At 45.6% G+C, this 23092-nt stretch overlaps 1 protein-coding gene across 3 annotated transcripts in view; it reads left to right on the top strand.

Moving 5' to 3' along the window:
* Positions 1–23092, top strand: part of LOC105477658 (FERM, ARH/RhoGEF and pleckstrin domain protein 1) — a 306384-nt gene that overhangs the window by 56966 nt on the left and 226326 nt on the right. For all 3 annotated transcript variants that reach the window (XM_011734259.3, XM_011734252.3, XM_071081106.1), the window contains exon 2: positions 10205–10398. In XM_011734259.3, the coding sequence (XP_011732561.2) occupies positions 10228–10398 (171 nt within the window). In that variant the 5' untranslated portion in view covers positions 10205–10227. The remainder of the gene's footprint in view (positions 1–10204; positions 10399–23092) is intronic.

Genomic DNA, 23092 nt, shown 5'->3' with positions numbered 1-23092 from the left:
AAATACAAAAAACTAGCCGGGCGAGGTGGCAGGCGCCTGTAGTCCCAGCTACTCGGGAGGCTGAGGCAGGAGAATGGCGTGAACCCGGGAGGTGGAGCTTGCAGTGAGCTGAGATCCGGCCACTGCACTCCAGACCAGGCCACAGAGCAAGACTCCGTCTAAAAAAAAAAAAAAAAAAAAAACCAAACGATGGTATTTTAGCAGGAAGAAACAGAACAGCAGGCTGTTGCTCTGAGTTTTCCTTATTTTTCAGAGACTTGTCAGGGTTATTTAAGATAACCTACTTAATTAAAAAAATTTTGTTAAAAATATGGTTGCCAAGAAGGAACAGTGAAGCGAGAATCTTTAGCTCTGCAGTTAATTCTCATTTCCTTGCTTTCTTGTTGAAATAGGGGCATCCTACTTGTAGACAGTTAATAGCCTGGTCTCCTTTTCCCAAATGATCAAACAGGCCGAACAGTTTCTCCTCTGTTTGAAGTGTCTGGTTGATGTAAAACAGTTGATCTGTAGTTGTTTCTCTTGCTCACAGACTTTTGGAAATAAGCAAATCTATCCGCACAGATAGCTGTTGTTGAACTTTCTCAAAACCCCTTATCTAACTCCTTGTGAGACGTCAAACTGAGCTGCTTTGCTCTTGAGGAGGTCCGGGCTGGCAGCCTTTCCAGTTTATCTCCAACCTGCCTTCCCCTGGGGCCAGCTCCTGGCATGTGGCTCCCCTGGACAGAGGCACAAGGTGGCTTTGTGACAGCTTCCGGCTCCTAAGAGCAGAGCCAGATGTATGGAGCTGTTGGAGATTGATCACATGCCCTTTGCCTTTTGCTTTCCTAGGTGTCTGACACTTGATGTTTTGCCCTCACTCAATGGCACATCCACACTTCTTTGTTCTCTACATGGGCCACAGAAGTGCTTGGAGGACTCAGAACCCAGCCCTTTGGCTTCCTGCAGCTCTGCCACTTGGACTTCTTCTTTGAATAACACGTTCCTATGAATTTTTCTTCACCTGGAATTTTTTCAGTTGCTTGTATTTAAAACTGGAAGAGGGGAAACAAACTTGCAAAAAGTTTCCTTTCATCTACCCGGCTTGATTGAAAGTAGTTCCTCTTCACTGTGATTTCATCTCACTCGATTTATGCTCTCAACAGGGCAGGAGTAGTTGGTAGGAGTGTGTGCTTTTAGTAGATTAAATTAAATATTGTTTAATTACTCCTTAATTAAACATAGCCTTCTTAATTACTTTTTTTTTCTTTTTTAAGAGGGTCTTGCTTTGTTGCCCAGGTTGGAGTGCAGTGGCACAATCATAGCTCATTGCAGCCACAAATTTCTGGGCTCAAGTGATCCTCTTGCCTCAGCACTGCAAGTAGCTGGGACCACAGGTGCTTACCACCATGTCTGGGTAATTTTTAAATTGTTTGTAGAGACGGGGTTTTGCTATGTTGCCTAGACTGATCTCAAACTGCTGGCCTCAAGTGATCCTCCTGCCTCAGCCTCCCAAAATGTTGGGATTACAGGCATGAGCCACTGCCCCTGGCCCAAATTCCTTCTTAATTAAACATATAGGTATATGGTACAAAATTAAAAATGTCTGAAAGAGCATCTGATGAAAAGCCAGTCCCCAGCCTTCCTTGCTTTTGTCCCAGGTCAGGCTGGCCACCTCACTGGAGTCAGCTCTCCTTCCAGTTACCTCCCTCTGCTTCCAGAGAGGCTCTTTGTGTTCACAGGAATATTCATGGACACATAGACATTTTTAGATTTATGGAGGTGTAATCACAAATCATAACTTTGACCTGTTTCAGGTGTACAATTCAAAGGTTTTTAGTCAGTTGACAGAGTTGTGTGACTATCACCGCAGTCCAGTTTCAGAACATTTCTGTCTCCCCAAAAAGACCACAATTCCTTGGCTGTTGATCCAGCTCCTAATCCCAGCCCCAGGCAACTACTTTCTGGATATTTGTCCTCCTGATAAAGCTTTTGCTGGATATTACATTTAATAGGGTCATAGGTTTATGGTGTCTTTTGCCTGTGGCCCTTGTCACTCAGCAAAATGTTTGCGAGGTCCATTTATGTGGTGTGTGTCAGCATTTTGTGTCTTTTTGTGGCAGAACAGTATTCCCAGGTATGGATAGATTGTATTTGGTTTATTCACTCACCAGTTGATGACTATTTGGGTTATTGGGTTATCCACTTGTTGACTCTGTTTTGGCTGTGGACATCTGCATGTACTTCTGTGCAGACATATGTTTCCATTTGCCCTGGGAAGACACCTAGGAGTGGAATTGCAGGTTCACCAGGAGAAGGGTTTGCTGGGTTTCATGCCAAACTTATGATTAAAATTTTAAGAAACTGCCAAAATGCTTTTTAAAGTTTTCGCAGTATTTTATATTCCTTCCAGCAACCTGCAGTATATGAATTTCCGATTTTGCACATTCTTGAGAGCTTGTTTGCAAGTTCTAGCAGGGGAGCGCGGCTACTCATTTACCCGTGACCGAAAACCGGCCCTCCTCTATCGGGGATGGTCGTCCTCTTGGACCAAGCACAGTTTTGGGAGGGACACACATGGAGTGGTGAGGGAGGAAAGGAACATCTGCCTAGTGAGCCAGGTTAGCCAGATCAACCCTGGCAATCACCCCCAGCCCAGTGAACCCTGACGATCAATGGGGTGACAGATGTCACAGCCAGATGGCCCTCACATGTAGATTCTCCACATTCTTGATAACACGTTATTGTCTGTCTTTTTCATTATAGCCATTACAGTGGGTGTGAAATATCTTATTGTGTGTGTAATTTACATTTCCTAATGCTTAATGATGTTGAACATCTTTCCATGTGCTTCACCATCTTTATGTCGTATGCAGATTTAAAATCTTCCTATTATCAGTTTTAAAACATGAGGTAATGGCTGACTTACAGTGCCTCTCACCATTTCTACTCCTTTCCCTGCCAGTTTTTTAGCTGCATTATTTCTCCATTGTCAGGAGTTATATCATATTCTGTGGCTGTTACAATTATTTTTTTCTTTCTCTTAAAGTATAAATGGATGTAAAGTTTACTAATAACTGTTTTTCATTCTTTCACCACTTACATTTTGTCTTGCTGAAGTTTAGTAGTTTTTTTGAGAAGGGATTGGCTAACATTCTTCTGAATTCTCACCTATTTAAAATGTTTGGCTGTGGGCTGCATGTGGTGGCTTTATGCCTGTAGTCCCAGCACTTTGGGAGGCCAAGGCAGGAAGATTGCTTGAGGGTAGGAGTGCAAGACTAGCCTGGGCAACATAGCAAGACTCTGTACATACTAACTGGTGGTGGTGGTGGTGCATATGTGCAGTCTCAGCTACTTGGGAGGCTGAGGCAGGAGGACTGCTTGAGCCCAGGAGCTCGAGGTTACAGTGAGCTATGATCATGCCATTGCATTCCAGCCTAGGTGACAGAGTGAGACCCTATCTAAAAAAAATAAAGAAAAAAATATTTGGCTATTATAATTGAATGAAAGTTTGCTTGTGTTTAAAGTTTTGATTCTGTTACAATTCTTTGAGGACGTTTTTGGCATTTAAGCCTTGAATGTTGCTGTGGACAATTCTAAAATTTTGTCCCCTCATACTTTATTTGAACTTTTTGTCTAGCTGCCCAAATGATTCCTTCCTAAAGTTTGAGGACCAGTGATGACTCAGGAAATGAGTTGTCAAATTATCTTTGTGGCAATCATTTTATGGTAGTTATCCCTGGAATAGGATATCTTCATTTATTATGGACAAGTATCTTCAATTTCTAAAATGTTTTCCTGAATTATGTCTTAAACTTTTTTTTTCTTGTTCTATTATTTGGTTTTTGTTTCCTTAGGGATACCGATTGTGGGTATGTTGGATCATATCTCTCTGTCTTCCATATCTGTCAGTTCTCTGTGTTTTTTTTTAGACGGAGTCTCGCTCTGTCGCCCAGGCTGGAGTGCATTGGTGCAATCTCGGCTCACTGCAAGCCCCACCTCCCGGGTTCATGCCATTCTCCTGCCTCAGCCTCCCGAGTAGCTAGGACTACAGGCGCCCGACACCATGCCCTGCTAATTTTTGTATTTTTAGTAGAGACGGGGTTTCACCATGTTAGCCAGGGTGGTCTCGATCTCCTGACCTTGTGATCCGCCTGCCTTGGCCTCCCAAAATGTTGGGATTACAGGCGTGAGCCACTGTGCCCCGCCAGTTCTGTGTTTTAAATCTGTTGGTTGCTTTTCTCAATCTTTCCCATCAGGTCCCTCCTATTTTCACCAGTGCACATTTCCTTTTGGCTGCTTCCCATTTGGCCTGTATTTTGGTGATATTTTCATTCTTCCATTTTGTCCTCCTGAGGTCTGCCACCCTCATTCTTTATTTCCTGCTAATGTCTTCCCATAGCTTCCCTGAACTCTTGTAAATTCTTTTATGTTTTTGTCTATTGAATCAGTTTTATTTCATGAAGTTTTATTAATTTATAACAATATGTTTGGACAAAGCTTTAATCTGTTGCATGTAACATTTCTTTGGATGTTCATCTGTCATTTTTCTTTTTTCTTGCACCATCTTTGTAAAGGCTTTTTTGTTTGTTTTTTGGTTAGTAGGTATGAAGTAGCTCTTTGCAGGAGCCTTAGTGGGCCAGCAGACAGAGCCGTGTCCCATACTAATAGGAATTTTCATGACTTGAGGTTGTGTGTGTGTGTGTGTGTGTGTGTGTGTGTGTGTGTAATCCTTTCAACCTTTGCTATTCCCTTACTTGCTGAAACTTTGGCAGTGAACCTTGGTGGTGTGTCTAATGCAGTCTCTTTTTCATCTTGCCTCAGCAACAGACTGCTGCTTACAAATATGGCTTGCCTGTATGGTTTCTCATTCCATATCAATCACACTGTGCCCAGGGAAGCTGTTACCGTGAATCTGCACACCTGTCCCTGTCCAAGAAAGTTATGACTGGTTTGTTGTTTATTTGAGGCTCCGCCATTTTTATCTGAGATCTACAGCCATGAGCAGCCTCTCCAAGCATTTTCCTTCCCTTCTTTCTGACCTTCACTGCAGCTTGGCACATCTTTCTTACATTTTCTGGTTTCGGGGCTACAGATGTCTTCCAGTTTCCTCAGGGATGGAATTTGCATTTTTTAGTGTACTGCTTATTGCTTTTGGGTGAATTCCAAGAGGAAGTCCTTATAAGTCAGGATACTATGACAAGACAACTCTAGTTTTTTACCTTTTCTCTGGCAGTTAAAAATCTTGGTTTTTTGTTGTTGTTGTTACTTCTTAAAAGTAACTTTTCAAATAGAGCTAACTAATAAAGCAGTTTTGCAGCAGCTTTTAACTTTAAGGTCTAGAATCATCATTTTAGTAATAGGTATCACAAGGAAAGAAATAGTAGTTTTTATTTTGACTATTCTTCAAGAAATTGAGAAGTCAGAGGAAGTTAATGGAGAGAAATTCAGAATAGAGCATAGGTTAGTATTTATACACTAGAGGCCTTTAGGTTTGTTGGATTTGTTTATCTGGAAGACGGCGTTGCATTACTGGGCTTACCAGTTTTGCTATCAAGCATCAATTGTGGTTACCCATTTATGACTTGCCAGCGTTCCTGAGATGTTCCCTTAGCGTTCTTAGGATGCTCAACTCAAAACTCTTGGCTGGATTTATGGTTGAATTAAACAGACCTTTCCATGTACAGCAACAGTCTGCACGCAAGTATGATAACAAAAAGAAAGTATGACATACTTTGTTCAAGCATCATTATCCAGAAGTAGAAATAACCTAGACATGAGATCATTTGAGAACTAAAGAGAAAGGAAGTTAAGCTACCAAGTATCTGTTAATGACTAACTCAATTAAATTTTTAAATGCCAAGGTGCTAAAAATCAGAATATATATTTATCTGGGGATCTTGGGCAAGAGAGACAGAGAGGAGTTCAGTTCAGAGGATGAGGAGTCTTGCTTTTTGCTTAGGTAGGACAAGGAGAAAATATTTGCAGGGAGGGTCTGAGCACCTTTAGGCTGGGGTGAGGTGGGAGAGTAGAGCCCTTCCTTCCTGCCGTCACTGGCTCCCTGGATAGGCATCAACACCGTAGCCAGATCCATGCCTGCTTGACAAGCCCAGCTAAAGCCCAGTGTAAATGACCATGCACAGGGCCTGTCCCTGCTGAGCAAGTACAGGGAAGGAGGGTGGGTGGGGAGGGGCCACACCAAAGTAGGAAAAGTGCACGGAGGGACTGGGAAGGGGGAGGGCCAACTTGACTGATGGTAGAGCTTTCTCTGGAGATTGCATTTATTTTTAACCATGAGACAGTGAACAGAAAACATATATGGAATAGAAGTAATTTTGCCTGGCTTGTGAAGATTATTTTGGATACGACTGACTTCATAATGAATATACTGCTCCCCCACCACCACCTCCACACACACACACTTTGGTTAATTGACCCAATATTGAGGGTATCTTTTCCACTTCGGTGAAGGGCACTAGGCTGGGATTCTAGATTAACCAGGTTGGTCTCATCCCTCAAGGCTAATGAGTGAATGAACCAAAGCAGAGATCACACAACCAAACAGATTAGAAACAGATGCTTAGAAAAAGCTTATTTGAGGCAGAAGTGAGAAAGGCACTTATATAACAGACCTGTGGAATCAGGCATTCAAAAGAGAAGGGGCCAGCGTGGTGGCTCACACCTGTAATCCCAGCACTTGGGTCATTTGAAGTCAGGAGTTTGAGACCAGCCTAGCTAACATGGTGAAACCCCATCTCTACTTTAAAAAAAAAAAAAAAAAATTAGCCAGGCATGGTGGTGGGCATCTGTAATCCCAGCTACTGGGGAGGCTGAGGCAGGAGAATCGCTTGAACCTGGGAGGCAGAGGTTGCAGTGAGCTGAGATTGCGCCATTGCACTCCAGCCTGGAACAGGGTGAGACTCCTTTGCAAAAATAAATAATAATAAAATGAGATAAGAAAAAATTAATAGAAAAAAAGAAAAACTTTGTTGATACTATAGTACAATGTGTGGAATGGTAGAATGGCTTCTTGGGAAAGGGGGAATAGTTGGAGGGGTGGGTGGCCAGAAAGAAAGAAAGGGTGACTTTTTCTCCAATGTGAGTGAGACACAGCCCACAGTTCTATTCCTCGCACCCCAGATAGCTCTCTGGTGCCCCTTCTGTGCCCTTTTGTCCAGAACTGCCCCCTGGGGGTCTCTTTTTCCCATCTCCTCTTTCTCCATGACCCTCACCATTGGGCCTGGTGGTTCATTTTGCTTTTTTGGTTACACATTTAACCCCTTCCCTTGATTCTCACGGCTTTCACCCTGAACCCATAGCCCAGACCCAGCTCCAGCTTCCAGACAGGAAAGCCCACAGGATGTCCTTTTATAGCCCTAGGGAACGTTCCAAAGCACACTCACACCTCCCCCTCCCCCTCCTACTTCCTCCCTTCTGCCCTGATTTCAAACTTTCTCATCAGTGTTGGACCTTTTTTTTCTTTTTCTTTTTCTTTTTCTTTTTTTTTTTTTTTTTTTTTTTTTTTTGAGACGGAGTCTCGCTCTGTCACCCAGGCAGGAGTGCAGTGGCGCGATGTCGGCTCACTACAAGCTCCGCCTCCCGGGTTCACGCCATTCTCCTGCCTCAGCCTCCCGAGTAGCTGGGACTACAGGCGCCTGCCATCACGCCCGGCTAATTTTTTGTATTTTTAGTAGAGATGGGGTTTCACCGTGTTCGCCAGGATGGTCTCGATCTCTTGTCCTCGTGATCTGCCCGCCTCGGTCTCCCAAAGTGCTGGGATTACAGGCTTGTGCCACTACGCCCGGCCCAGTGTTAGACTTTTACCTCCTCCTCTCGGTAGCTAACCATTTGTAACATTGGGTTAGTTTTTCCACAAAAGTAGATTTTATAGCATCACCTTTTGATTTCCATTGCTGCTGTCCAGATTGGCATTTCAAGCATGAACTGTGACAGTTGATTTGTGATTGGATGCCCCAGCCTCTGCCCTCCCAACCCTCTTTCTTTAGTTATATATAGTACCGTCTTCAGGTTCATTTTTCTGAAATTGTTGTTGTTGTTGTGTTGTTAGTCTTCCCTCAGTGACTCCTGCTGCCTACAGGGTAAAGACCGTATTTTTCAGCTGGGCATTTGGAGTCCTCTAAAGGAGGGGTCCCCAGACCCTGGGCGGTGGACCAGTGGTCTGTGGCCTGTCAGGAACTGGGCTGCACAGCAGGAGGTGAGCAACAGGCGAGCATCAACGCCGGAGCTCCACCCCCTGTCAGATCAGCTGCAGCATTAGATTCTCATAGGAGCATGGACCCTGTTGGGAACTGCGCATGTGAGGGATCTAGGTTGTGTGCTCCTTATGAGAATCTAATGCCTGATGATCTGAGGTGGAACCGTTTCATCCCGCAACCATTGCCTCCACTTTATCTGTGGAAAAGCCATCTTCCACAGAACAAGTCCCTGGTGCCACAAAGGTTGGGGACCGCTGCTCTAGAGCCTGACTTCAAATCATTTCTAAAATACATCTTGAACTCTCTGGCTCTGATTCTCACTCTTTTTCCTCTGTGCCATCATGTTTCTGTCCTGTAACTCTGTGGATGCCATTCTACTTCCCAGGAGTGCCTTTTCCTTGTCTGTCTCCTATCTCTTTCCAAGTATTATCCAATGTTTGAGACCAACTTGAGTTCAATTCTCACCTTCTCCATGATAGAAGCCTTCCCTCTCTTTCAACCACTTCATCTCACATGGAAATCTCATTCCCTTGTGTCCTTCTGACACTAAATATGCAGCCACATATAAATATACTGGCCGAGTGGTCCACTTGTTAAGCAGCCAATATTGACCTCCACTCTGTGTGAGGCATTGTGCCTAGGTAGGCACTGAGCTGCAAGGGACATTCGAGATTGGGTTCCTGCTTTTTAAGGGCATCACAATGCATTCTCCACACACGTGGGCTCAACCACCACGGTGTGGCTTTGACAGCAATGAGCACAGAGGGGATAGCAGCACACGTACTCTGCACCAGATGCCAGGATGTGACATTTGTTTTCGTTTTTGATACTAAGTTTCACGCTTCTCACCCAGGCTGGAGTACAGTGGTGTGATCTCGACTCACTGCAACCTCCACCTCCTGGGTTCAAGTGATTCTCCTGCCTTAGCCTCCCGAGTAGCCGGGACTACAGGTACACGCCATGGCACCTGGCTAATTTTTGAATTTTTAGTAGAGGCAGGGTTTCACCATGTTGGCCAGGCTGGTCTCGAACTCCTGACCTCAGGTGATTCACCCACCTTGGCCTCCCAAAGTGCTGGGATTATAGGTGTGAGCCACCACGCCTGGCCGGGATGTGACATTTGAACTGAGTTTTAAAGCAATGATAGAAGTTTCCAGGTGAAGAAAGTGGGCAAAGCACTCAGCCACAGTGAGCCACGCATGTGGAGACCTGGAGCCAGATAGAGACAGCGAGAGGGGAGTGAGAAGCTGAGGGTGTCATTAGACAAGAGTAGACTATCTGGAGAGGAAAGATGGTTGTTTTTAGGAAAATAACTTTGTTGATACTATAGTGTAGTGTGTAGAATGGCTTCTTGGGAAAGGGGGAATAGTTGGTGGGGTGGGTGGCTGGAAAGAAAGGAATTATTAGGTGGTTATTTTAATAGAAATAGACACTAGAAACCAAGAAAAATGACCCTACTTTCTGTTGCCTCTGTCTTCGTGAGTATATGTCTGTGAGTGTATGTCTATTTCCTCAACCAGATTATAAGCCCGAGCTCTGCAGTGCATGTTTTACCTGTTTATCTTTAGAATACCCACGGTACTTAGCTTGTGACTGTGTCCATAAAAGGTAATTAATGGATGCTAATGATATGGCTGAGGTGCTGTTTATCATCTTCCCACCAGACTTCGATGTGTAAAAAAGTAGTGCTTAGCCTAGCTCATTGTAGACACTGAATAATTAAGAACAGACTGTAAAACAAGAAAGGAATAAAATATGCAACAATATGCAAAATTATTCCAAAGAATAAAGTATGCAAAAAGTATTTGCATGCCTTGAGTGCTTAAAGGTGACTTTGTGAGTGAACCGACGCCTCCCCGTATGGGATTCCTGTGCAGGGGATGGAGCCCCCTGCCCACCTGGGTGGGTTCAGGGAAATTCCCGTGACAAAGGGGAGAAGGTGGCACACAGCTTGGGTGGTATCAGTGAGTCTCCTGTTCTGATGTGTTTTTCTTTCTCACTGCTTCCTGCAGATATTCTCTAAGCCACTTTCATCATGGGAGAAATAGAGCAGAGGCCAACCCCAGGATCACGACTGGGGGCCCCGGAAAATTCGGGGATCAGTACCTTGGAACGTGGACAGAAGCCGCCCCCAACGCCTTCAGGAAAACTCGTGTCCATCAAAATCCAGATGCTGGATGACACCCAGGAGGCATTTGAAGTTCCAGTAAGTTGGGGGCTTATCTGTGAACCCAGGAATGTGGTGGGGGGCAGCCTTTGGTGTGGGGAGGTTCGGCTCATTCCCATGGCCAGTGACACGAGGCGGCTGGAGGGCTTGCGTGTTCAGCACCTCCCTCCCCATCCCCTCATGGCCCCGCTGACCCATTCTGGTTTCGAGCTCTCCAGTGTCTGAGTTATGCATGAACCACCCATACAGTGATGTCAGTGGCCTCGGCACTTGAATTTTACTGTGACTTTCCATTCAAATACATATGTAATGTAAGTGTGTATGTATACATTATGTATATATATGTAACTGGAGGGAAGAGTGGTCTTGTGGCTGGATCCCAGTTTAATTTACTGGTCATAGGCAGTTCCTCTGTCACATTGGTGCTTGTGCGTGTGTGTTTGTGGCCGGGGGGCTGTCGAACTCTAGTCACTGGCAAGAACAATCCCGAGAACATCATTAAAGAGCCACGTGTGTTTTCATGTGAGGGAATCAGGAGAGCCTGTGGATGCCACCCCACAGGGTGGGTGTGGGAGTATCGAAAAGCCTCTTTCTGAGCCTACCATATGGCAGCCCTAGAGATGGGGAGGCCCTGCCACCCCAGGGCCCTGGACAAAGTAGCCTGGGGCCCAGAGCGGTCACAGGAGGAGCCTGCAGCCTGGGCGCCTCAGCAGCTGGAGCCGCTGGAGCCCTGGCACTACTCACTTCTGTTCTTCTCTGAGCTCCTGCCTGGCCTCTCCCAGCCTCGCCTCTCCCAGCCTTGCCTCTCCCAGCCTTGCCTCTCCCAGCCTCGCCGCTCCCAGCCTCGCCGCTCCCAGCCTCCTCCTCAGATCGCTCCTGCTGCCGCCTGCTTCGTGCAGCTGCCGCACATCTTATTCCCCGCAGGAGAGGAAGTGGGAGTGTCTGGCTGGCTAAGCGGCCGGCCCACTCCCTCTCATGGGCTCAGTCCAGAGAACTCTAAGCACGCCTCAGATCTAGTATTTTGGGTTTTCTGTCTTGAGTATCAAATACCACGTCTAATATTGTTTGTGGGGGAGGAAAATAACTCTTGAATTCCAAGCAGCCAACTTATCAAGAACTCTGGGAGCACACCTGTTTTTAACGTGGAGACGATCTGTGTGTCATTCCTGTTGGCTAGAGGGGCTGGAATTTAATAGCCGGCATTAACGTTGGTAACCCATCATTGAATCATTTATGGGATATGAGTCAGCAAATTATATTTATTTCAAAGAACATCGCTCAGAGCATATGAACTAACATTAAACATCTCAGGAAAAGATAAACTCAGAATAGCTATGCTTAAAACCACCAATTTATTGCACACTGCAAACCACCTTTGTGTTTTCTGATTTTCTTGTGGAATTTGTATCTTTCAAGGACTTGGGACAGCTTTGTATTTTGGTGAACAAAGCTATTGTTAATCTCCTAAAATCATAGACTCTGTTGAGGAGAGCCCCTGCCGTCCGGTTAGAATTGGGCCTCCTGGCACATGTGTTCCATATGTGTGCCACCTCACCCGCTTTTTTGTGTGTGTTGTCAGGCTGGTTCAGTGAGGTGTTTGGTTTCAGTGTTTCCTATTCAGTACTTTGAAGGACTTCTGAGCCCAGGTTTCTATCAGCACATTCTATTACACGGTGTTCTGCTGAGTGGGTTGGACTGTGGAACTGGCACATGCCGCTCTTGTGTGCACTCACTCCAGGGATCGTTGGGCTGCACTCACCTTCAGTTCTTCTTGAAACCAAAGTAAGTCAAGACCCCATTCCTAGCTACTATTTAGCACTTATCTAGGAACTCCCTGCCCAAGAAGTAGTAATAAAAGTGTGTTTTTATCTTTTAAAATTATTTTTCTTCATAATTTCCGATGGCTTATGCTTTGCATTTATAAGCCCTTTGTCTGGAAGGAACCTTTCTCATGCTCTCTGATAAACTCCTATGCATTCTTATAAGCCCTATCAGTTTTACCTGAATGCCTACTCTCTCAGGCAGTGGACAGGGCTTTTTCTTTCTTCCTGCAGACCTCTTTACTCATACACTTGTCGGATGCATGAAGGAGCCTAAGTTCAAATACCGGCGTCTCCTACTGATAGTTGTGCAGCGTGAACAAGTTATTTAACCTGTCTGTATTGATAAAATGAGGCTAATAATAAACTCTATACTATATGAGAATAAAAAAAGAGGTGACAAAGTGTTTGGAACAATTCTTGACATGTAGTAAGAGCTTAACTAAACACAGGATTAGTAGTATGACGTGCACTTCCAACTGCCTGCCTGTTCTGTCTATATCCCCAGCATCTAGCATGGCACCTGGTGTATAGTAGGTGCTAATTAAATGTTTACTCACTGTTAGAGTGAGTTTATTTTACAAGTAGAATTAATGCCATTGTTTGTTTTCACATGTCTCCTCCATTCATATTTTTCTTTTTCTTTTTTTTTTTTGAGACGGCGTCTTGCTCTGTCTCCAGGCTGAAGTGCAGTGGTGCGATCTCGGCTCACTGCAATCTCCTCTTCCCGGGTTTAAGTGATTCTCCTGCCTCAGCCTCCCAAGTAACTGGGATTACAGATGTGTGCCACCACACCCAGCCAATTTTTGTATTTTTAGTAGAGACGGGGTTTCACCATGTTGGCTAGGATGCTCTCGATCTCCTGACCTTGTGATCTGCCCACCTCAGCCTCCCAAAGTGCTGGGATTACAGGCGTGAGCCATCATGCCCGGCCATATTTTAATTTTTCTAGTTTGGTCAGAATGTTTCTCTTAGCCTCTGGGCAATAGATATATTCCTTAACTGGCTGTAGAAAGTCATATATCAGCATTGTTGGTGGTGGAGCTGATTCTGAGTCACTACCTCGTGCTCTTTAAGAGCAGCCACAGCCAGGCCAGCGGCATCTGGAAGGCATCGGCTGTGCTGGCTCAGTCATCAGGGATTGGGAGGAAGGTGACTACAGGATTGTGAGAGACTCAGCCCCCTGGTCTTGCTTTAAAACCTTGCTGTGGAACTTTTTGCTGGGAATTCAAGGCCAAGTGTCTGACCCTGGAAACATCCTTTGATGGAGTGCCCCAAGTGAAGGACTTCTCATGGCCCAGTTGCATTCACCACACAGCTGAGCCGGGCGCCGGGCCAGAAGTCCCTGCAGTTTCCTTTGGGGATGACTGGTGTCTTTCCCTGGGGGTTGAATTTCCTGGGCCTTTGCTTATTAATTTTGTTTTAAAATATGGATTTGTAGGTAAAGCAGTCGTTTAAAATGCAAATCCCCTAAATGCTTCCTGGCACAAAGAACCACACCATCTTCTCCATGGTGTCTGCGTCCTTCTTTGTACCCAAAAACAATTATTATTAAAGTGCTCTACCTTTCGAAGGCTTTGGCAGTTAGCTCCAAGATCTTTTCTGTTCTGTAGCTGGTTCCACAAGCACCTTTGCGGTTGAACTTGGATGGTCTTTTTAGGTATTTCCTCTGTGGAGTGGAAAGTTCAAAGGCAGTATTTATAGTAAATTGCATGGTGTTTTATCATCTTCGTGTGGAAAACACTATGCAAATAAGCTTCAGCCTGTGGTTTATGATACATGTAACTTTCTCTTCCAACCAGAGGTTATGAAACGGAGTGACTCTTGGGCATCTGAAAGGGTTAAGAAGGTGCCCCTATGCCCGCCCAGACCATTTCCCTGATGGTTCCTGGGAAGGTTTTCTGTGTCCCCTCCTCATGACCCTGCTAGTAAACAAACACTGTTCCCACTGACAGTAGGATGAAGCAGATGGTTTCCTCTCCAAGTGTTTATTCAGTTTATGTATTTTCATTAGCAGTGTTTCTATAGGAAGAGCAGAGGAAATCAGACACAGCCATTTTTATTTTTTATTTTTTGAGACGGAGTCTGGCTCTGTCGCCCAGGCTGGAGTGCGGTGGCCGGATCTCAGCTCACTGCAAGCTCCGCCTCCCGGGTTTGCGCCATTCTCCTGCCTCAGCCTCCCGAGTAGCTGGGACTACAGGCGCCCGCCACCTCGCCCGGCTAGTTTTTTGTATTTTTAGTAGAGACGGGGTTTCACTGTGGTCTCTATCTCCTGACCTTGTGATCCGCCCGCCTCGGCCTCCCAAAGTGCTGGGATTATAGGCGTGGAGCCACCGCGCCTGGCCGCCATTTAAATTTTTTTAGTTTTATTTTTTGCTTCTTTTGAGCAGCCGTGGTAAAAAATGCTTGGGGAAGATGCTCACAGGTGACAAAAAAGACACCTAGTGCCTGTCGAAGGGTTCGAGGGAGTGGCCAGTTGCAGGAAGGTGGACGGTGGCACAAGCCCCGAAGCCCCCCAGGAGAGCAGGGGCAGGAGTTAGCTGTGGCCGAGGGAACTCGGCGCTGACAACCATCATCGCAGGAAACGATCCCTGTAACTTTCTCGTGTTCCTGTCTTGTCACTGCTGTACTCCAGCTTTTGTAGCTCCTGAGACTTACGCAGGATTCATCCTTTGCCTGAGGATCAAGTGTGGGCTTCGTAGCTCGGGGAGCCTGGGAGAGAGCAATGAGCCTGCGTGGAGGGGCCCTGTACACTGGGAGGTGCCCGGGCAGCTCCCATTGTTCTTCTCAAGCACAGTCCTTGGCTGTTTGTCTTCTGCATTAGCTTCTCATGCCGGAACACCCTCTTATTTGTTTACCTGCTTAGTATTGGCCTCTTGCAGGTCGAGTGGCCGCTTATTTTTTTTTTTTTAATTTTTATTTTTTTTGAGACGGAGTCTCGCTCTGTCGCCCAGGCTGGAGTGCAGTGGCCGGATCTCAGCTCACTGCAAGCTCCGCCTCCCGGGTTTACGCCATTCTCCTGCCTCAGCCTCCCGAGTAGCTGGGACTACAGGCGCCCGCCACCTCGCCCGGCTAGTTTTTTGTATTTTTTTTTAATAGAGACGGGGTTTCACCGTGTTAGCCAGGATGATCTCGATCTCTTGACCTCGTGATCCGCCCATCTCGGCCTCCCAAAGTGCTGGGATTACAGGCTTGAGCCACCGCGCCCGGCCGAGTGGCCACTTCTTGGAGGGCAAGGCCTCTTGTTTTTGTTCATCATTATATCCTACACCGCAACAGTGCCTGTGCATGAAACTGACTGGTCACAGTTCTGCTCGGTCATTTAACTATACGAGAGTTGGTGCTGTCTTAGCATAACAAGGGAAAGAGCAAGTGGGAAGAGCTTCTGAGTCCCTTCCTTGTGTTTTCACAGCGTGAAGGTGGCGCTGGGATTGGAGTTCGGCCCACAGGACCCTCAACTTACCCATCTTCTGGGCACTAAGCCGCCTCCTTTGTGAGATTTGCGGACTTCCTCTGCCTCCTACTTCCACACAGGTGGTCCCTGGTCAGCTTGGCCTGCCCCTCTAACACCCCACATCCCACATCCTCATCCCATGCTACGCTGTTCTCACCACTTTCTAAAAACCCACCCCATCCTCACCCCAAACACATTGGTCAAAATCCCACCAACTGGCGGGCCTCTCCCAGACTCGTGCTGCAGGCCAGCCTTCTCTCCCTGCAGTGCTGATAGCTCCCCTCCAATCAGACCTTGAATCATGGTCTCTAATCTTGCCCCTCGCACTCATTATTCCTGGTGCAGTGACTCAGTTTTTTAATCTGCAAAATTAGGCACTGGGGCCAGATGATGTTAAAGGCTGCTCCCAACCCCTTTCCTTCTTTGGAAGTGAGGACCCTGTGTTGACATCCTTCTTGACGAATTAACTTTTTGTGACTGTATTTGTGAATTTTCCAGACAGATGGTAAAATCTTTGAGGAAAGAGATTTTTAACCTTACAGCAAACCCTAAGGCCCTCAAAACCTGGTTAGACATAGTGGGTACCGTGTGCCTCCTAAGTGCTAAAGAAAGCTGTGTGATGAGAATGAAGATGCATGCCACGATTTATATGTCACATGCCAGTCGCGGGCCTTGGGAGATGTCATGACTGGCCTTATGTGCGTGTGGGGTGGCTGTTTACATAAAACTCACTGTATCACATAGGGCTGAACTCCATGCTGTTTGACCACGGGAAATGGAAGATGGAAAGAAATCAGATATTTTCTTGATAATACATTATTAGTAGAAAACTCAAGTTTAAGTTGAAATCAGAGAAGACCTAAAGTTTTTGAGAAAAGTAATGAGTTTATATATCATAAAAGACCACATAGGTTCTTTCCTGGTGTCAGAATTGCCTGTGCTATCTTGGAGACCTAATGAGGAGTGTTACAAATTCAGCCCATACTTGATTAAAGATTGATTTCATTTCATTATTATACCTTTTGAAATGTAACAGTTCTTTCATTCCTTTAATTTTCACTGAAACCTAGATTTGAGATCAATAGGGAGCTTATTCTCCGAGGGCTCTGGTTCAGGGTAAGGTCTCCACTGGTGACAGATTCTAGAGCTTACTTCATAAGCTCCATCTCAGCAAAAGGGACAGAGCCGAAGTTTGTCTTTTCAGAAAGCTCAGGGTTTCCTCTTTGTGGCCCTGCAGTTGGTGTCAGGGGCTGGCCTTGTGCTCACTGGTAGCAACTGTGCCTTTGTGGAAGTGTGTTCATTTTCTCTTTGTCTATATTTGTTTATTAAAAAGTTGTTTTCTTGAGATAAGATCTTGCTCTGTCACCCGGGCTGGAGTGCAGTGGCACGATCATAACTCATTGCAGCCTCAAACTCCTGGACATAAGCAGCCCTCCTGGCTTAGCTTCCCTAGTAGCTGGGACCACAGGTGCATGCCAGCACACCAGGCTAATTTATTTTTATTTTTATTTGTAGAGACGAGGTCTCGCTATGTTGTCCAGTCTGGAACTCCTGGTCAAGCAGTCCTCCCGTTTGGCCTCCCGAAGTATTCGGATGACAGGCATGAGCCACTGCACCCAGCCACATCTTTTTTATTTCTAATGAATTTTGTTTCCCAATTTATTTTCATTTTTTTGAGACAGAGTCTTCTCTGTCACCCAGGCTGGAGTGCAGTGGAGCAATCCTGGCTCACTGCAGCCTTGACCTTCTGGGCTCAGCAGGCCTCCCACCACAGCCCCCCTAGTTGCTGAGACTACAGGCACACATTACCACATGTAGCTAATTTTTGTTTTACTTTTTGTAGAGACAGAGGTCTCGCTATGTTGCCCAGGCTGGTCTCAAACTCCTGAACTGAAGTGATCCTCCTGCGTTGGTCTCCTAAAGTGCTGTGATTACAGGCATGAGCCACTGTGCCTGGCCTGTTTTCCTTCTTAACTTCTTTTTCAGTCATCTTAGGGAATGCACCCTTTTTGTAAGCTGAAGAAAGTTTTTTTTTTTTCTTCTTTCTATTTTTCTCCCCCAAAAGAGGTGAAATACACATTTAACTAAAGGTCTTGAGGGGGCGGGGTCTGTCTTTTCTGTAAGTGTTGCAGTTCTGACTCTCCTGGAATGGAGTCCGTCCCTGGCAGTGGGGCTGTCCCTCCAGTGGTCTCATTGTAGTGATAATGGAAGGAAGGTGTTTAGATCCCAGGACTACTTAATTTTCTTCTTTTGCCCCAAATGCTTCACACGTAAGACGTGGAGGTGGTGGAGGAGAAGAGGAGGAGGATAGACCCAGATAAAATTTAATTGGCCCTTTCAGACCTGCAAGGAGGCGTGTGTGCCCGGAACTGCTTTTGCAGCCGTACGCAACTACACTTTGAACTAGAGCAAGCAGAGGGAACTTAGCATGTTCACCCAGCTTTAAAAAATAAGTCAGCATTTCTTTTTTTCTTATCACTGTTGCTTTTGGCTCCCTTTATTTGCAAAGTTTCTGAAACGGAATTTAAGGCTACTTTGCTTCGCATGGTCATTTCTGTGTTTTATTTAACTTGGAGTGATAAATGGTGCTTGTCTGAGTCTAGCCCCATGAGATTACATTTAAAGGCTATTTTGGCTATTTTAATAGAGGAAAAAAATTTTTTCATAAATCATTTTAGCTAAATACTGTTAGCTTTCCTTTCTGGCGTCTCACGGGCAAAGAGTAGAATTTAAGTGCTGGTCTGAAATGTTTGTGTGCACCCCTTTCAGCTGTAGTTAAGACCCTTGTGATCAAAGTCAATTCTGCAGCTCTGATATGCTTGCAGTAATTCTTTAACAGCTGTTTGCTATTTTCTCCCAGAAAAAAAAATCAGAACCGAATAAAAAGAATAAACTAATTGAGAACGTCTGAATCTGACTTAAAAATGGGCCGTAATCTGAGAAAATGTAGGAAGTTTGAAAAGCTGCTTTTTTTTCTCTTTTAAATGAAAACAATATTCTCAATGATAAGAAACAGAGGGGTTAAGGGGAAATGCAGGCCCTGGGTCCGGGCCGCCTCACTTCCTACCTGTGTGGCTCTGCCTGAGTGGCTGGACATCTTATCTCTACACGTGGAGAATACCTACCACTTGAGGCCCAGGCTCTAATGAGATCTTCTGCAAAAACACCTTGCAGAGAACACATATTTGGTTCTCATGAAAGTAGGTTCTCTTCCTTCCTTTCACCCTGAACTTTAGTTTCCTTCTTGTTCTTTCACAGAATTGAGGCCCTGCTTTCAATGTAGAGCTGTTGGCTGGATCAATGGGAGAAAAGAAAGCGAATGAAAGCCCTTGAGAATAAAAAATCATGTGCTTGTGTCAGATGGAGTTGTTCCTCTTAGACCACAGCTGTCTGGAGTCTCACATCAAACTGGGGCTTTCTTTGGAGGGGGATCATTACCTAAGCCAAAGCTGAGTCCCAGGTGGCTTTAGGAAGGTCTGTAAGAACCCAGCACCACTTGGACAATTGCCGTGAAACCTCCATTTCTGCCAAGCTCATTTAGTGCCTTTTCGTGGACTTACCTGCAGCTTCTGTGAGCTTCAGTTTAATCAACTTTAAAATCGAGGGGGTTGCCCTTTGAGCTCAGAAATTGTACGTGCAGTTTTGCTTTGCTGATTTCTTGATCTCCTCTATTTTCTTAGCTTCAAAACTTCCATTTTCCTGGAGTCAGGATGTTCCTGGGTGAACCATGCATCCCTCTACCATAGACTAAATGAATGGTTTTAAGGTAGACATAGGATTTCAAGATCCTCTGGGGCAGGTCTTCTCAATATGGGCTCTGCGGGTTCATTTGAAGGAAGCGCTCAGCCAGCTGGATGTTCTTATGTTAGAATGTAAGTATAAAAACATTGCACATATTAAATGGACTGATTTATAAAAACTATCTGCCATGTTTGAACGTTCAGTTCTTTGCTGTGTTCTATCACTTTGAGCATTTGAGTTGGAGATAATGATTTTAACTCATAAGACAGACACAAAATGACTTAATCAGTTTGGGATTTCTCTTCTGTAGATAGAATGATCATGTAAAAGAGCAATTCTCAAAGCTGTTAGCACTTTGTAACTTTGAACGAGAGCCTCATAGGTCTGTGTTTCCTCATTTATACAAACAGGAAGTTGGACCAGATACCCACAATGGAATTCTGTGGCTCTGGTTTCATTTTATGGAATGTGGTCTTGGAAACATGATATGGGTTTTACAAATGTGTATCGACATGGGAGCAAGGTGCTACTGGTGATAAGAAAATGAATGAAAATAATAACCACCCTCTGAAAAATCCCTTGCTGTGTGCCAGACATTGTGCCGAGTCTGTGCGTACATTATCTCATTTGTTGCTAAGTGAACCTATGAGGCAGGTGTGAATAACACCGATTAGTCTCACAGGACTAAGTGACTTGGGGCGGATCAGAGTGCTGGAGAGAAGGAGATGGAGTCCCAGCCCAGGAGCACCGACACCTACGCCTGTGTGTCACTCACTTTGTTAATGGTCTGGGGCCATACAGAGCCGTTAGGATAACACGGCATGTTAGCTGTGCTAGCGCCTGTGACAGGTGCCAGTGGATGGTGCTCTGTTTTTTTTTTTTTTGAGATGGAATCTTGCTCTGTTGCTAGGCTGGAGTGCAGTGGCGCGATACTGGTTCACTGCAACCTCCACCTCCCAGGTTCAAGTGATTCTTCTGCCTCAGCCTCCTGAATAGCTAGGACTACAGGTATGCACCACCATGCCCAGCTAATTTTTTATTTTTAGTAGAGATGGAGTTTCACCATGTTGGCCAGGATAGTCTCTATCTCTTGACCTCATGACCCGGCCGCCTTGGCCTCCCAAAGTGCTGAGATTACAGGCATGAGCCACCGTGCTTGGCTGGAAGGTGCTCTTCAATGGGCAGGATGGGTTGAAGAGGGCGGGGTCTGCAGAAGGAAAGCCTAGTGACTAGGGGTTTTGGCAATATCATCTCCACATGGTAGTTACTGATAAGGGCCAGGGCCCTGCAGAAGGAATGTCAGAGGGCTGACAGATACAGGAGAAACCCAGGAGGTAGACCTGACAGGGCATGGCAGCTGATGGGACAGAAGCAGGGAGCCCCCCGGGAGTAGGAGAGCACCCACAGTCGTCAGGTTTACAGCCTGGATGGCTCAGTGCTGTCACCGAGGACTAGGAAGTCAACTCTGTGACAGATGTTTTACTTGAAATAAAGTCTTCCTTCAGTTGACGTGAAAGGAACATTGCTAATGTTGCCAATAGAAGGCATTTCTTTTGTTTGTTTGTTTGTTTTTTGAGATGGAGTCTCGCTCTGTTGCCAGGCTGAAGTGCAGTGGCGTGATCTTGGCTCACTGCAACCTCCGCCTCCCGGGTTCAAGTGATTCTCCTGCCTCAGCCCCCCGAGCAGCTGGGGCTACAGGCACCTATCACCATGCCCAGCTAATTTTTGTATTTTTAGGAGAGATGGAGTTTCATCATGTTGTCCAGGCTGGTCTCGAACTCCTGATCTCAGGTGACACCCCCCCCCCCCCCCCCCGCCGCCTCAGCCTCCCAAAATGCTGGAATCACAGGCGTGAAGCACAGCACCTGGCCATAGAAGACACTGCTTTGTTTTTTTATCACAAAGAATAATCTGTGGCTCTGGAAATTAACTTCCAAGATTCTTAGTGATGATGTAAATGGTACAAACTGGAAGTAACACATGGAAGTTGATTGCTTGGTTTCAATTTATGTTAGGAAAGTTATATTTCCTCGTGACATTCCAATTTCATCTTCCCAGAAGTTCTTCTGTTAAGCTTGTCACACCTGGGTGACCACCACGCTGGAAAAGCGTTTAGATCCGGTGTTTTCAGAGGACTCTGTTCAAAAGCATTAGAAAGGAGCAGGTCAGTTTCTTTCTTCAGCTCATTGTTTAGTTTTGATGTAATTTGCCTGTGACGTGAACTATGAAGTGCAATTGGCTATTATCCCATCTTCCAGTGACCATTTGTCAGTAAGTATTTCTGCCACAAATAGAATTCAGGTGCTCCATTTCCTTTGATCTTGGCATAAGACTGAGTGTGTAAAGCATTGCAGAGCAAGACCAGAGGGCATTTGTGGAGTTGTTAGGTTATCACAACGATACACTTTTTCATGTTTGAAAGCTGAATTACTTTCCTAGGGCAGCCATAACAAAGTGCTACAAACCCGTGGCTTCAACAATAGGCAGTTACTATCTCACAGTTCTGGAGGGGTAGGCGAAACAACTGAGTCCCTATCTTCCTGACCACCCATCCCTTGCCAGGGACTCCCATTTGCTGACCCCAGCCAGAAGCCCCGGAGTAAGAGAGCCGAGGTGAGCAGTCTGTGGAGCTCGGCCCGCAGGCAGACAGTGAGAGAAGAGCCAGGCCAGCCTCTGTGGTTGGAGACCATCACTTCTGCCTCACAGAGAACATGAAGGCTGCGAGGCGTGGGCTGCCTCCACCCCTGCCTCGCTAACCTCAGGCTCTCCTCCTCTGCCCTGGCTTCCATTCCTGCATTCTCTGACCATGGGATCCTTTGTATCCCCCGACTGATCCTTCATCCCTTCACCTACAGGACATGGCTTCACATGGCAGGCGTCAGTAAGAATACCTTTCATTCAGTAAGAATACCTTTCATTCACACATCAGTCCTGGGATTCTCAGACATGCTCTTAATTCCTAGACAGTCTCAGCAGTAGAATTCAAATGATGAAGAAAGAGACTGGTTTATGTAGTAGTCACAGCATAAGTTGAATATAAGAGCTGAAAAACCCTCGGATGTTACTATTAACCATCTTATCTCTTAGGCTGATTTAATTATTTTTGTAAGGACGAAGATGACATATTTTATTAGAGCTGTTAAATGGGATGTCTGGTTTCATGATCCAGTGCTGAGAACACCTCTTTTCCCTTTATTGACTCGATTTCGGTTGCATTTCACAGCTCATTGCATCCATCCAGGTAGATTTCTCCATGATGATGGGACCTCCTGTTTGTTGCCCACAGGACTGAGCTGCTTGGATTTGCATCATTCCTCTGAACATGCCTTGGGGTTTATTACGATCTCATCAATTATTCCCATGAAACGAGGAGAACCCTCACTCCAAGCACAACAGTACAAGTGTTCGCTAACTGTGGACTCTGCACTCCCTCATGAAACCAAGAGTGTTTCTTCTTCCGTTTCCCTTCCTTTCCATTTTAAGGACCATTTCTCTAAGGCAGACTTTCCCGTCAGGACCCTCCCCACCTTGTGTCTCTTTTGAAGCTCCTGAAAGGTCCGAGCTTTATTAGAAAATAAAGTTCTGATTTTCTCCAGAAAACTGGTTCAGCAGAAACCAAGACACTGCCAACAGCCCTCCGGCGTCCTGCCAACCGGGCTGTTAGAGTCTTTATGTGGGTAGGTACAAGTTGCCTTGCTTAGCTTCGAAACTTATTTTT

This window comes from Macaca nemestrina, chromosome 16 (genome assembly GCF_043159975.1).
Source record: "Macaca nemestrina isolate mMacNem1 chromosome 16, mMacNem.hap1, whole genome shotgun sequence".
In the NCBI taxonomy this organism is placed as follows: Eukaryota; Metazoa; Chordata; class Mammalia; order Primates; family Cercopithecidae; genus Macaca; species Macaca nemestrina.
This window is presented reverse-complemented; position numbering and strand designations above follow the sequence as displayed.